At 57.4% G+C, this 15,370-nt stretch overlaps 1 protein-coding gene across 2 annotated transcripts in view; it reads left to right on the top strand.

Moving 5' to 3' along the window:
* The window catches only part of PPP2R2C (protein phosphatase 2 regulatory subunit Bgamma), a 132,087-nt gene extending 117,631 nt beyond the window's left edge, over positions 1-14,456 (top strand). For both annotated transcript variants that reach the window (XM_041753777.1, XM_041753778.1), the window contains exons 8-9: positions 2,958-3,049; positions 11,315-14,456. In XM_041753777.1, the coding sequence (XP_041609711.1) occupies positions 2,958-3,049; positions 11,315-11,606 (384 nt within the window). In that variant the 3' untranslated portion in view covers positions 11,607-14,456. The remainder of the gene's footprint in view (positions 1-2,957; positions 3,050-11,314) is intronic.
* The last annotated feature ends 914 nt before the right edge of the window (positions 14,457-15,370 follow it).

Genomic DNA, 15,370 nt, shown 5'->3' with positions numbered 1-15,370 from the left:
AATGGTACATCTGTGGGAGTAGAGCTAGCAAACACACACCTGAGATGGCTGCTCGTGGCTTTCCCCAGAGCCCACGCTCTTCCTCGGCCTGCCACCCGAGGGCAGGAGGCGCTCACCTCTCTGGAGAGGGAGAGCCAGGACAGTGCCTGGAGGTGCTTGGACGAGTGTAGCAGTGAGGCTGCTGTGCCCCCACAGGGAGCGGAGCACACACGATAGTGCTGATCTGGAGGGGTGAACATGAGCCCCTGAGAGTCACCATTCACCCCCATCTATCTGGGTGGTTACACATGTTTGGCAGGTGTGTTCTGTGCCTGGCGAGAGCCTGGGCTCAGAGAGAGGTAGGGGCCACAGCCTCACCCCCTAGGGGGTGACAGGGACCCGGTGAGCCTCGACCGGGTGCCGCTGCAGGGACTCTCTGGGAGGGGGCGGCTCCCCGAGGGGGGCACCTGTCTGAAGGAGATAGCAGCACCCTCCCGCATCTGTTTCCCCTTTCCCCGCTCTGCATCCTCCATCACCCCTGGTGGTCTCATGTGTGTCCATCAGCCTTCCTCTCAGGCTCCCCCAGGGCTGCCTTGGCCTCTGTCACTTGGCTCCTCAGGGACTCACAAGCCATCAGGGGTCCCCTCTGTGTGGCCTCATCTGTGCCCTGGTCCCATCCGAGGCAGCCTGGGGCTCCAGTGTGCAGCTGGCAATGCTCCTCCTCCCGAGCTCTGTGCAGCCTTATTCCTGGCCCTGCCGGCTCCCATGGAGGGAGCTCCCCACCCCACATGCTCACCAGGGGAGGGGGGCTCACCATGGGAGGAGAGCAGGAGTCCCTGACAGTGGCTCCATCCCAGGTGTCCCTGAGCCCTGCCCTATGCTTCCCTCCCTCCAGGTGCTGTTGATGCACAAGACCCCACCCACCCACCCCCCGCCATCCCACCTCCTCCCTTGGGTCCCGCAGCACAGACCCTGGGCTCTCCCCTTTCTGCTTCTCCCCTTTCTGGCCTTCTCAGCCCATTGCAAGTCTCACCCTTCTCCTTCTGGCCTCTAGCTGGGGATGAAGGCCCATCATCCTCCCATTGCATGCCCTCCCCCAGACCCAGAGCCTTGTGGCACCTGGGGAGCCATAAACCGGGTCTCTAACCCCCATTTGTTCATTCTAAAAAACTGCATAGAGCTCCTGTGTTGTACCAGACCCTGTGTACCCCATTGAGAAACTGTGAGGAACAAGATAGATCCTGCCTCGAGGGGCCTCCGTTCCAATGGGAGAGATGAACAGAAACTGAGCAAATAGACAAAATAATCCCAAACTGCAGAAAGTGTGACAAATTAAGCAAACCAGGGGCTGGGGCAAAGAAAGTAGGGGTGCTGGAGTCTGAGGGAGGTGAGGGCATCCACCATCTGGGGAAGAAGGTGCTCCCAGAGGCGGGAACAGTAAGTGCAAAGGCCCTGAGGCAGGCACACATGGTTAGTGCGGTGGTCAAGCCATGGTGGGGAGCCAGCTGGAGCAGAGTGAGCAGAGAGGAGAGAAGACTCTGAGGTCAGAGAAGCAATTGGGGACAGAGCCTGGGGTGGGTTGTGAGCACTGGAGGGTCTCGAGCAGCAGTGTGCCGTGATCCACAGTGGTTTCTTGAGGGTCTTTCCAGCTGCCTATGGAGACAGACGAGTTGGGGGCATAGCACGGGGAGAACGGTCGGGAGGTGTTTGCCGAGAGATGGTGCTGGGAGCAGATGGCAGCAGGACACGGTGAGAAGCAGCTGGGCCCCGGATCACTTTGGATTCTGGACCAGCCGCTTGTGGGGTGTGACCAGCCAGAGGTTGGGGGAGGGATGCTGTTGCTTGTGACCTTAGTACTGGGGAGCACGGAGGCTGGTGGAGGGCCCGGGGGCTCGTCAGTGGGGGCTCGTGGGCAGCCTGGACGGGCCTCTCGCCCATCCCTGTGGCCTCCTCCCTCCGTGAGGAGGTCCCTATGTAAGATGGGGGCGAACCTTTGGAGCAGGAGGGGTCCACACAGAAAGTTGGGGCAGGAGCCACAGACACCCCTCCAGGGAGAGCCGCAGGGGATGAGACGGCACAGCCTGGGACCCATCAGGGCTGCCGCGGGCACCCATCTTTTTAAAGATGAATTAAGAGGTTCCCAACCCCCTTTCTAGATGGGAAACCCAAGGCTCACAGAACACAGAAGTTAAGGGACCCCCTGGGTCACACAGTAAGGGGTCGAGACAGGCATTTGGGCTTTGGGGACCCAGGTGCCCTCCACTCCCCCACCCTGAAGGCAGGGCCACACCCCCGGCTGACAGCTGGTGCTCACGAGGCCCTCGGGTGGGGAAGAGCTTCTGGGATGAGGCTGCTGCCAGGTGGCCATGGTCCGCGGGGGCATCGCCATCTCTCCCAGGGTGTCAGGTGACTCTGGAAGAGGGTCCTGACTGTGTGACTTTGGGCCAGTTACTTACCCTCTCTGAGTGGCAGTGCCTCATCCACAAAACAGGACGAGTGACGTCTACTGAGATCATGTTAAGGAGCCTGTGTGAGCTCCCCTTCCCCTTCGTCCATGATTTGGGCTCACGTGACCATCACTGTCCTCAGGGGGCATGACCCTACACCAGGCAGTCTCTGGTTGATCCCACGACGGCCCATGAGGTATGTGCTCTAAGCACTCTAAGGAAGAAGAAACCAAGGCTCAGAGAGGTGAAGTCACTAGTCCAGGATCACACAGCAGTGGGAGGGGAGAGGCCAGGATTTGGTCCCGATGTGCTGTTCCCTTTGTCATCGCAACTGTCCTCTCTCTGTCCACAGCTCAGGGATTGGCCATGACAGGCTGTGGGCCCATCTCAATGAGCAGGGCTGGATTGGGAGGGCCATCTGGAACCCCAGAGGGCACAGCCTCTCACTACTTAGGGAGACCCTCCTCCTGCAGGGGCAGGACAGTTGGGGTGCCCCCCTGCGTCAGCTCACCCTGCCCCTTCTCTCACTAGGTCCATGATTACCTTCGGAGCAAGCTCTGTTCCCTGTATGAGAATGACTGCATTTTCGACAAGTTTGAATGTGCCTGGAACGGGAGCGACAGGTAACCCCCCTGCCCCCAATCCTAGAACAGTGATCCCCTAGCTGGAGAGGGCCTCGGCCGCTGACCTAGCATCTGCTGCTAATGAGCCTTGGTGAATGAAGGTGTTGGGGTTGCAGGGGGAGGTTGCCGAGCACCTCTTCTTGCAGCGCCCACAAGGACTCAGGACACATCCTCAACCACACCTGCCTCCACTTTGAGCCCCGGTTTTGGTTTCCTGAGCGGTAGTGGAAGCATTCAGTCCATTCTGGGTCCCTAGCACACGGCTGCTTCGCTGGGCTGTCAGGAGGAGGGGTGTTTCCAGCGTCTGGGCACCCATGGGGCAGAGAGCTTCGGCCATTGTGTGCACCCTACCCCCACCCTGGATTGTGGCTGCGTCTGCCTCTTTCTAGCAGCTCCCCTACATCAGTCCCGCTGGAGCAGGAGGGCATATCTCAGCTCCCACGCCTCTGGGGCTGGCAGGGGTTCCCCACGTCTGGCCACCTCTCACAGCCCCACCCACCCACCCAGGAAATGGCCTGATGTGAGCTCCTGACTCCCCATGGATGGTTCATTCAGCCCAGGGCAGGTGCGGACAGGAAGGCCTACACTGAGACCATAGGGTCGGGGTGGGGAGGAGGTCCAGAAACCACAGGGATAGGGCCGGGAGGGAGCCACCTGCATACAGGCTGGCCCCATGTGGGGCTAGGCCACCGTGTCCAGGGGTGGGGATGCCCTATAGCTGCTGCTGACATCTTGGGGCTCACCTAGCCCCCTGGGGTCTCCGAGCAAGGCAGTGCTCTCCATCAGGGACCAGTATGCTGGTCACAGGGGGTCTGTTGAGTAACACTCAGAAAACCAGGGTGGAGGCCCTGGCTGGAGACCAGGCTGACTCAGAAGGTCACAGGGGACACATGGCACTCCAGGTGCCCGCACCCTGGCTGACCCCAGACACCCTCGCACCCCCACCCAGGACAGGGCTTCTCACATACCCCGGAGCTGCAGACACTGACACATCGGGGTTCCCTGGTGAGCACTGGCAGTGGGTCTTGGGATAGGGGTTCATTAGAATCTCAGGTGAGGGACTGTTGCTGGCCAGAGGGGATTCCAACACTACTGTGTGTGAGTGTGTGTGCGTGTGCATGTGTTGGGGAGTCTCCTCTGGCTGCGGCCGCTGCACGCCCCTCTTCCACATTACCACCAGGGGGCACTCGTGAACAGGCAATGCCTGGCTCCCAACAGACAGGAGCCGCCAAGCTTGTCCTGGGCTGCAGCCCAGCCTGGAGCTCAGCTGTCCTGCCTCTCATACACCACTTCCTGCCATGCACTTTACATGACAGCCACCCCCACCCCTGGGGGTCCTGCTACTCACCTCAGGGGATCCCCCTCTGCGACGAGCTCCACTCCCCGCGCCCTGAAATCCTGGCCGCACTGCACCTAGCTCACTCCTGCTGGCACCTGAGATTACTGACTCAACTGAAGGCCGCCTCCTCCAGGAAGGGCCCTCTCCACCTTGTTGCCCCCCCCAGCCCCTTGTGTCTTAGCATCTATCATGTTTTCTCCTTGTCTCTGTTTGCCTGCCCTGTTGGCTGGCGTGCCCGTGAGGGTGCGACTGTGGCCCAGCCCATCCTGAGCAGTTCACGCGGGGCCCTAGGAGTGTCTAGCCGGTGGCTATTCATATTCAGAAGGCACAGGGGTGTGTCACCCCCTTCTACTTCATCCTGAACGCTCCTCTGAGCCTGTTGTGCCCTGTGGAGGAGAGTCCCTGTCTTCTAGGAGCTCAGGGGTTAAGGAGAGAAGCAAGTACGGCCCCCGGGGACCCCCCACTCTTGCAGAGCAAAGCAACCCTCTGAACCCCACAGGCTCACCATGAGTGGTGCTTCTGATATCAGTGGGGAGCCTTAGTGGTCTGCTGGCTGTCTGATGTCCCTCACGATGGCATCGTACCAAATGCCAGCAAGACCAAGACAGGCAGCCTGGTGCAGAGGGAAGGGTCAGACACCCTGGGTTTCTGGTCTACCCTCCACCACTCTCCAGTCCTGCACTTGAACGAGCTGCCGGTCTCCTGAGTCTGCTCACCTGGTGCACAGTTCTAATAAACGCACAGCTGAGACCGTGCATCTGAGGCTCCTGGCAAGGTTGTGGGTCTGTGTGGGCAGTGGAAGTTCTGGTTATTTTGCGCATACCGGTTACCCACGTCAAAGAACCCTGCTGAGCCTCCCAGTCCCATTTCAAGTGCCACCTCTTCTAGGAAGCTCTCCTTGACCTATTCTGCTTGAGACAAAGGGATTTGCGTCAACCAGGCGTCTTCCAATTGCAGAGGTCAGACAAGCCTAAGCTTGCTCTGAGCAGGTGGAGACAAGGCTACCCCAGGGCTCTGGTGTGTCCTGGGCCATCGCTTTCCCTGTCTACTCCTATCTCTGTGCCTCCCTGCTTCTCTTTACACACTAGCCTCAACCTGTGCTGAGCTCCAGTCGCTGCTGGGGATGATGGTCCCAAGTAGTTCCCCTGGCCTTGATATCACAGCCTGCCGCTGTCCCCGGGTCAATGGGATTTCTCCCGGAGGGTCAGGGTTGGACTGCCTTTGGGTTACACGCTCACTTTTGGAGTCTGTCAGCATGCCCGTGATTTTTGCATGCCACGCTTGGCCAGCAGGGGGCGTGTAGAGCCCCCACCTGCTGGCATAGGGACCAGAGCCTTCCCACCCAGGAAAGAGCAGTCACTGAGGTCCCCGGTGAAGAAGATGAGGCTAGCAGAGGTGAAGGAACCTGCCTAGACACCATAGAGGCCAGGGGCTTGCCCTTTACTTGTTAAAGGAACCTTCTAGAATGGAAGCAGTGTGCCATTCTGTCCTGGCGTGGGTCGCAGGGTACTGGGACCTGGAGTTCTGAGATGAGAGAGACCATTCTCCTTGCAGGTGGGGAGGAGGCTCCCTCCCCCCAACCCTGCCCATGTCAGCTGGATCCTGCATCTCAAAGGAGGAGGATTAACAATTGTGTGGGTTGCCAGGACTTTAGTGACCTCACCCCACCTTCCCCTTGGTGGACCAGAAGGGGGGGAGCTGCATGAAAGCTGTCACTGGCTAAGTGAGCAAAGGGGGGATGCCTTCCTCTCTCCTCTGCCCTCCTGGCCTGGAGGGAGGGTGTGGCTCCTGACAGGAACCTTCACTGAGAATTGGTTCTCATCCCCGTTCCTTCTGCTCCTCTATTTTACGCATCTCCTCTCAGAGCTAGCCAGCGGGGCTTCAGGCCAGGAAGATGATTCGAATCAAGAAATACCTGTCGGCATGTAGTATAACGAAGGGCAGAGTTTCCCAGGGCCACCATACTGCCCCGTTTTACTGAAAATTCCATTCTCATCGGGAGCTAGGGTCCCTTGTTACCCTCATTTTATCAATGGAAAAACCTGCAGGGAGAGATGGGAAGCATGGTAGAGGCAGAGCTAGAATTTGGACCCAGGTGGGCTGGCCTGAGCACCTGCCTGCAATACCTGGGTGTGGGGGCATGCCTTTGCCTTTTAGGCCCAAGAAAAGCAAACAAGTGGGAGAGATCCCATTTTTTACAGTGAGGCCAGTTACCATGCCCACACCGCAGGCGCCTGGGGCAGCCCGGCAGGTTCCTGACCCCAGTCGGAGTTCCACAGCAGCCACTCTGGGCACAGAGAGGGGAGACCTTGACCCCATGGGGATCTCAGGTGTCCCCATCCAGCCTGGGTGTCAGAAACCACAGCCGTGCCCTGGCCCCAGGCTGCTGAGTCCACTCTGGGGCAGGGCTGGCATGGGTTCTAGGAGTTCCCCAGGTGGGTCTGTGGCCAACAGGTGATGCCTCTCCTTTGCAGGCTCTGGCAGTGACCACCTAATAGGGTGGAAGCCAGATGAGGGAATAGGTGCTGCAGCTGCTCACCCTGGGGGAGGGGGAGAGTCCACCTTCTCTTGCTAACATCTCAGTACTGCCCCTGCCCCGTGAGTCCCAGGGCTGGACACAGCGAGTGATGAGGAGGGAGCGAAAGCAGGAATCACCTTCTGATAAAGACTGGGGCCATGGGCATCTGGGCTTATAAGCACTTACTCCCTGTACATTTGCTGTGGGATCCTGGCAGGTGGGGCCTTCCCTGTGACCCAGCCTGGCCCAGCACCTGACACCAGTGGACACCCACTGTGGGACTGATGGGGAGCATCGGCAGGGCCACAGGCGGGTTCCCCACCCCCCCCCCGCCACTTATTGTCTGCTGAGCTAGATAGGCCTGATGGGTTGCTGACCTGGGTCGGTAGGTCAGAGTTCATCCCAGCTGGTGACCCCCAAGGTCTGAGCATCCCTCTCTACAAGGCACATGGCAGAGTCTGGGCAGGTATCAGCTGGGATCTGCAGATTCCAGCCTTGGCATCCCCGAGAGCACAGGGCACCTGGGACACAGCAGAGATGGGATCCAGTGCCTCCATGGGAGGACTGTGTGGCTTATAGGGCACAGACTAGAGCAAAGCTCAGCAGGAGGCCTGGGCAGGAGGGGAGTGGGTGGAGGCCTATCAGGGGAGGGAGCTGGGGATGGCCTCCTGGAAGAGGTGCATCACGGCAGAAGCCTCAGGAAAAGAAGAACAACTGCTGTGGCCATAGCTTGGAGGTGAGGGCAGAGGTTAAGTCTCAGGGTTCATAGGTGCTCTAGGGCCTCCCTGGGGTGGGTGCCGTGAGAGTCCAGCATGGGTGTCATGGGCTTGGGGGCTGGGCTGGGAGTCAGAGGCAGGGTGACCAGTGAGCAGGCTGTTGCAGCTGTCCCTCAGGGCCAGGGACAAGGGTGATGTGGGCGGTGAAGGTAGAGGGGAAGGTTTAGAGTCAAACCACCCCAGGTGCCGGGTCACATACACCCTTGCGGGTGGCCGTAGGGCCCGGGGGTCCCCGTCCACTGGCTGCCACAGGGACCTGGGTGGAGCCTTAGAAAAAACATTCCCCCCTCGCCCTCCACCCCCACCCGGTTCTGGGAAGCAAGAGATGTGATGCAGAAGCTCCCGAGAGAGGTCATGACCTCCTGGGCTACACGAGGATCTGACGATGAACAGGCCACCAAGTGTCTGCCTATTATATCAAGAGGAGCTAGTGAGCCCTGTTTCCTGCAGCCCCCAGCCCCTCGGCCTTGGGACTGTGCACTGGGCTGCAGGGTGGCCCCTTTTGCCGTTCCCCAGCCTTGGTGGCAATGCTAACGTCACCTGGTCCCCGGCCCTAGCTCTGTCCTCCAGCATGGGCCATGTAAAGCCCCAGTTATGAGCACTCCACAGGCTGGGTGTTCCCAACTGGCATCCCTAGGTCTCCAGTGGGCTCCTGGGGGCCTGATGTTGGGGACCTGTCTTTCCCCCTGGAGAACAGCTCTGGGTCTCTGAGTTTGCCGACCCCTCTCCCTCCTGTGGCCTGGTCTGTTCTAAACTGCAGGCTAAGGCAGCTGCAGAGAAGCCCCCACCCCCACCCCCTGCTCCATCCGGGGTCAGAGGGTGGATGGGCCAGGTCCTTGTGAGGGCCTGTGACCCTTCTGCTGCATTCCCTCATTCCAGCAGATCCTCAAGAGCACCTGGGGGGCACGTACTCTGAACTCACAGGTGTGGCTGTGAATAGTGAGTAAGAGAAGCTCCTGGGCACTTCCTTCCCTGCGGTTTACAGAGCATTCGCTGCTTTCTCCTCGAGCACCAGGCCAGGGGTTGGTCTGGTCTGGTCTACCTCTGTGTCTGCGGCTGAGGTTCTGAATTCTTTCCCTCCCTCTCCCCAAAGAGGCCAAGCTGGGCCGTGGGGCTCAAACAAGACACTCCTGCCCCAGGAACCCCCACCCAGCAGTGGAGACAAGGTCCCCGCAGACACTGGCCCATGCTGATTAGCTTAGCGCCATGAGGGTCCCCCACCTGCCCCTTTGGCTCCCCTAGCCTGTGCCCTGAGGCCAACCATGCAGGCCCTGCCTTAACAGGCCTGGTGACCTCTGGCTTCTGGCCAGCTTTAAGCAGTGGGGACAGTGGAGGGAGGTCTGAAGGTGGGAGAGAGAGACAGGTGATCTGTCCCACCTCCCTCCCTGTCCTCTCAGCCGACTGTGTCCCTTTGGGTGCTTCTCCCATCAGCCAGCCTCTCCACACAGATCTGGCTCTAGCTCTGGCTCCGTCAGCTCTCCTCCCCCACCCACTCAGGCCTGGGTGGGTGGCACCAAAATCTCCAAAAGTTCCAGCCCCAGGGCACGGCAGTTTCCCTGTGGTTCCCTTAGAACTTTCCAGAACATTTGTGCATAGCCTCTTTACGGAGTCCTCCAATCACCCACTTGGCGTGTGACTTCTGCCCTCTGATCCTCGCCTGGACCTGCCTGGACACCCCAGGAACATCGCAGAAGAAGCGCTTTATGGAGGAGGTTTCCTATCCTCACTCACAGATCTCTCAACATGAGATCTGACAAAGCAGTTTGGGTGGCAGGGTGAGGGGACACCGATGCTCCGCAGATCATGGGCCGCGTTGGAAAGCCTCACCTCATGGGTGGAGGCCAGCTCCGGGAACCACGCATGCAGAGTGTGCAGGGGAGGCCCGATGCCACTCATGGGTGGGAAGCCAAAGCCTGTACTTCCCACAAAGCAGCTGCCGTCCCAGACCTGCCAGGCCCCTGGAACACAAGGCCCTTCCTAGGAAGGATCAGAACTCTGAGGGGCCGCCTTCTCAGTGAGAAAGGAGGCAGAGGGAAGCAAACCCCCTGCCCTCCGCTGGGGAGGTCTCTCCCCTCGGGCAGGTCCAGGAGCCAGGCAGCAGCAGGCCTCCCCACCATACACCCTGCCCCACCATCTAGAAGGGACTGACATTGAGAGATGGTCCACAGGTGAGGTGACGGGGACTCCTGTGTGTTCTGGTGCAGGCCCCGGGAGACTGGTTTCCCCAGTTCTCGTAGAGATGCTGCAGGTGGGGCCTGGGGTGCTCACTCTCTCCATGTCTATCAGCTCACATTCTCCCACAGAAGGGAACTTGGTACCAGGAGCCATGTCCCTCTCAGCCTGTGACTTAGCATCACCCAGGGCCCCCAAGCCCCTCCATGCATCTGAACTCCCACAGCCCAGGTGCCTGGTCTGTCCAGGTGGACCTCACCTCCAGCATCTCCTGCCCCTCTGCCCAGCATTGTTCCCTGACTTGGGCGAGCTTAAAGACACACCATACGTGCATAGCCCTTGTGAACCAGGGTCTGCAGGGCTCTGTGTCACCTCTAAGGGACACATTCAGCTTCCAGAGGGAAGAAAGGAACTCCAGTCTGTAGGCACCCTCCTGAAGAACAATGAAGGGGGTCCCATTTTGTGGAATCCTCTCCCTCCCTCCTCAGTTTTTTTTTTTTTTTTAATGATAGTCACAGAGAGAGAGAGAGAGAGAGAGAGAGGCAGAGACACAGGCAGAGGGAGAAGCAGGCTCCATGCACTGGGAGCCCGACGTGGGATTCAACCCCAGGTCTCCAGGATCGCGCCCTGGGCCAAAGGCAGGCGCCAAACCACTGCGCCACCCAGGGATCCCTCCCTCCTCAGTTATTTTGCACCCCCCCACACACTCCCTCCCTGCCTGTCCTGGGGCCTCTCTCCTGGGCCAAACCCTCAAACCCCTTCTCTAGGCCTAGGCCCTGATGGCTGTGCCAGCTCTTACCAAGCAGACTAACATGGTCTCTCTCCCATGCCACAGGAACCCATTCTCCTTCGAGGAGGTGGGGGGAAGAGAAATGGAGTGCAAAGACAAGTGTCAAATTCTCTTTAGCAGGACAGGGAAGTCCGTGAACACTTGGACTTCACTGGTGTGCAAAGAGTATGTAGTCCCTCAGCTCCCTAGAATAGCAGGGTCCCTGCCATGAAGGGCCTGGTTTGAGGTCAATTCAGGACCAGCCCTGGGTTGGCCCTGGAGTCTACAGTTGGGCCTCAGCTTCTGTGTTTATTTACCCTTGGCTTTTCTTCTGCTGGTGCTTAGTCTCTCTGGAAGGTCAGGCCTCTCCTGGAGGAAAAGGAGAGTACAAGTGGGTTTTCTCAGTGATGTCTTGGGCAGAGCATTAAGGGGTCTTAGCTGCCGGCCACAGAGGCCAAGTGCAGATGGCAGCTGAGCCATGAGGGAGGACAGAAGCCTGAGACAAAGGAGGGGACCCCAAGAGGAAGGTGGGGACTGGGACCCATCTCTTCTCCTCCACCCTGGGGAGTGTGGCGGGGGGGGTACCCTTCTCAGGAGGGAGCGTGGCCCTGCAGCCCTGGGCATATCACCTGCAGCGTGGCACATTTCCTCCTGTGTCCTCCACACCTGACGTCTCTCCTCCTCCCACCAGCGTCATTATGACCGGGGCCTACAACAACTTCTTCCGCATGTTTGACCGGAACACGAAGCGCGACGTGACCCTGGAGGCGTCGAGGGAGAGCAGCAAGCCCCGGGCCGTGCTCAAGCCACGGCGTGTGTGCGTGGGGGGCAAGCGCAGGCGGGACGACATCAGCGTGGACAGCCTGGACTTCACCAAGAAGATTCTGCACACAGCCTGGCACCCGGCCGAGAACATCATCGCCATCGCGGCCACCAACAACCTGTACATCTTCCAGGACAAAGTGAACTCCGAGATGCACTAGGTGGGCGCAGGGCCCTGTCCCCGATGCCACCCGCATGGGGCACAGCCAGGGCGACGCAGGAGCGGCCCTGTCCCCTCCCGGCTCTCCCCACCGGCCAGGCCGCCTCTGCTGGCCACTCTCTGTTGGAAAACAGGAGTAAGGAGGGTTCACAGCCACAAACGGTGAAATGGACGTGATTGTCGCCTTGGGGTCCAGGCCTTCTGTTCCTGGATATAACCTTGTGCTGCCCATTCCACTGTTAGGACGTGGATGTCTCCGGGTTCACAGCTTCCCTTCTTCCAGCAGCAACTTTTAGGGGGAAGCGGGCACCCTAGGAGCCTCCCGGGCCCCCAGATCAGGGCTCTGGGACAGATGATGGACTTGAACAAGCCAGTTAGGGATTCTTTTGATTATCAGTGGAGCAGTTTCCATTGTCTCAGAGCTGAGGGTTTTCCCTTTGCTTTTTGGATCGTGAATTCATGCTGAGAATCGGCAGGTGCAAGCTCCTCTTTTTAAAGTCTTTCGGTACCCCGGGTCTGGCGTTCCCTGAGAGGAAAGGGGGTCGTGAAATCTGCCCGTGTGTGTGTGCCTCTTCTTCTCACCCTTTATTCCAGCCTTTGCTGAGTGTGGGCCAGGGGCCAGACACAGTGCTCGACCCGTTGGGCACATGGATTCGGTGCCCGCTCTGCAGGGCTCTCCTGTCATGCTTCCCGGTCACTGGGCACGTCATGAGAGCTTATGCCGGCTCAGTCTGTGACCCTTTAAGGTGGGTATCCATTCACTTATTCCATACACACCAGCCCCTCGCTGAGTGCCAGGCGCTGTGCCAGGTGCCTGGGATGAAAGGTGAATTGTTATCATCCCCACTACATGCATGAGGCAGCGGGCTCCAAAAGAATGAACAGTTTGTCCAAAGCACGTACCGACCAAGTGGTGGAGTCAGGGATCCTGAGCCGGGCTTCACTTGCACTGGGCGCTTTCTAGTCCACCACGTTGGCAGCTCGTGTTAAAGCAACGTTCTTGCCTGGAAGGTTCTAGAAACACCTCTTCATCTTGTGAAGCAGAACAGAGCAGATGGGCAATGATGAGAGTCTGGGGTGACCCAAGCCACAGCACAGAGAATGGAGAAGACCCCGGTGGTGCCAAGCTCTGTGTGCTGACTTCAGACCCGCCCCCTGGAGTGCCAGGCTGCACCCACATCTGTACCCCAGCCCCAGCCCTTTGTTCAGGTACTGAGCCGCCTCCAAGAGGAAATTGCATGTTATGACCATTTCAAGATACATTTTCTTTAATGACCCGGCCTCGGAGGACTCTTTCCTGATGGCCACACTGAATGCCGTGTCTCCACAACACCTGCTCCTGCTGCGTGGACCTGGAGACCGGTTCCACCCACCCCACCCACTCCGCCTCTCGGCGTGGAATTACAGGGAACCACTGGCTGTGCGTCGTGATTCAGAGAACAGTGCGTGCAGAGGCCGAAGCCAACTTTTTTTTTTTTTACAAGATGTAACCCAACCCAGGAAACAGACCCACCCGAGATTTTTCTCAGTGGATAATGGTGTACTTTTGTGTGTGTCAAAGCACAAAACGCATGTGCATTCACTTCTGGCCATATGATATTTACACAAGGAAATGGGTCCATTGTTTTGTTCTGATTTTTTTTTTAAATCAACATGAATGAAGAATGTTTGTTTATATATCACTGTAAAATCCAGGTGACCTGGACAGTATTATATGTACATATCTATTCTAATTAAAATTAACAATCACAGGATTGGATTCCTTTTTTCCCCCTTTGTAAAGAGGTTCGAGAATGTGGTGCATTGTATAGAAATCTCGTTGAAGCCAAAATCCAGCTCTGAGGGCCTTACACAACTACGCGGATATTTGGCACAATCCATTTCCCTTCGTGATTCGGACGCTAAGAGGAGACTTGCATTTGCAGCTGGAGGTTACTGTCAGGTCGTGGGTTTCGCATCTACCGTCTGCAGATTACGACTCTTACACTGCATTCAGAGGGAGGTCCTAATGCAGCTCCTGCTTCTTCACTCTGGTTTTAAACTTTGGATACCAAACCGAAAAGGAAAAGAAAGAAAGAAAAAGATCTTGGAGGAAAAGCATGTCTTCAGATCCCTGGAAAATCATGATGTCCAAAGCAAGTTGTGAATAATGATACGTGTTGGGGGGGAGGGGCAAGACTAGACACGGCAGACGGGCCAGTAAAATTGTCACAAACTCTGCTTCTTACTCTGTTTAAAATTTCTGCTCTTGAATGTATGAGCGTTCACATAGTCATTGTGAAGTTGTTGGGTCGTTTCGTTTTTATTCTCCTACTCTGAGGACTGAGCTCTGGGTGGCATTGCGTATGTGGTGGTAGGTAGACAGACTCGATCATTTTGAACTCCATAACTCATGGGTGCATTCTGGTTTTTCTTCGGTATCGCAGATTATCCAACTGTTGAATAAAATTATAAATATGTTAATACCAGCTTTTTCCAATAAAATAACAAATGTTACATCGAAAATGAGACTCAGGACGCCGTTTGTTTCTAACGAGGCTAAACCCAGGGCAGTGGGTGCCGTCAGGAGGCTGTGTGGCTGACAGGGAGGGCTGGTTTGCCTCAAGACTCTGCTTCCTCTGTCCACAAAATTTTTTAACTTTCTGAACTCTGATTTCAGCACTGGGGAAATGAAGCTAACCTTGTAATTTGGGGGTGTTAGGGGATAGATGACAGTGAATTGGATTGGATGGTGCCTGCAAAGCACAATGTCTGGCACACAAGCTCTCAATAAACAATCGTTTTTGCCCTTTTTTGTTTTGTTTTGAAGCAGGTCAACAGGGCCAACTGGGTGGCTGAGTGGTTGATCGTCTGCCTTTGGCTCAGGTCGTGATCCTGGGGTCTTGGGATCAAGACCCACATCAGGCTCCCTGCATGGAGCCTGCTTCTTCCTCTGCCTATGTCTCTGCCTCTCTCTCTCTGTGTCTCTCATGAATAAATAAATAAAACCCTTTAAAAAAAAAATGAAGCAGGTGAACATAGTCCACCGTGATTTCCAGTATTCTCACACTCTGTCATGATCTTTTTCACTCTCACATCAACTTGAAAATATGTATAGATGAGGACATTGGGGCCCAGAGAGGTTAAGTAATTAGCTCAAGATCACACAGCTAGCATGTGTTGGAGTGGGTTTAGAGCCTGGCCTGGATAACTCCTAGAGTGCCCCCCACCCAGCAGCACCACCACACAAGTGCCTCGGTGTCCCAGGGAACAGGAGCCTGGGAGGAGAGAGACCGCACAGCATCTGGTTGGTTCTAGAAAGCAGAGTGGCCCAGCCTCGCATGTGGCTAATAAAGTGTGGAGCCGGGCCTAAGCCCTGCTGACCCTGCCATCTCGGGTCCTGTGGAAGTAGACTGTGATTCAGTGATGAGTGGCGTAGACATGGTCATCAAGGGCCTAGGAGGTGCCATGTCTCTTAGAGCAGAGTCATCCGTGGGTAGAGCTCTGTGCTGGCACTGTCTCAACAGGCAGGACAGCAGGCCCACGATGCCCCCAGGTTAGTATGAGGAGCAGGGGGCACAGGGAGGGACCCAGATCGAGCCTCTCAGTGAGGGGCTGCCACAAGCAGCTCATGGGGCAGCAGGATAGGGCACCTGGCTACCCAGTGGAAGGCTCTCACTCCACACTCATGCCCTGCTCTGAACCTGCAAACCGTTTCCCACCGATGGTCCTGAAAGCACAGCTACGGGGGAGGTAGGCACAGTGACCCTCCCGCCCCCCCCCCCA

This window comes from Vulpes lagopus, chromosome 4, assembly GCF_018345385.1.
Source record: "Vulpes lagopus strain Blue_001 chromosome 4, ASM1834538v1, whole genome shotgun sequence".
NCBI classification, from domain to species: domain Eukaryota; kingdom Metazoa; phylum Chordata; class Mammalia; order Carnivora; family Canidae; genus Vulpes; species Vulpes lagopus.
Note: the sequence above shows the minus strand (reverse complement) of the source record. Positions and strands in the feature narration are given on the sequence as shown.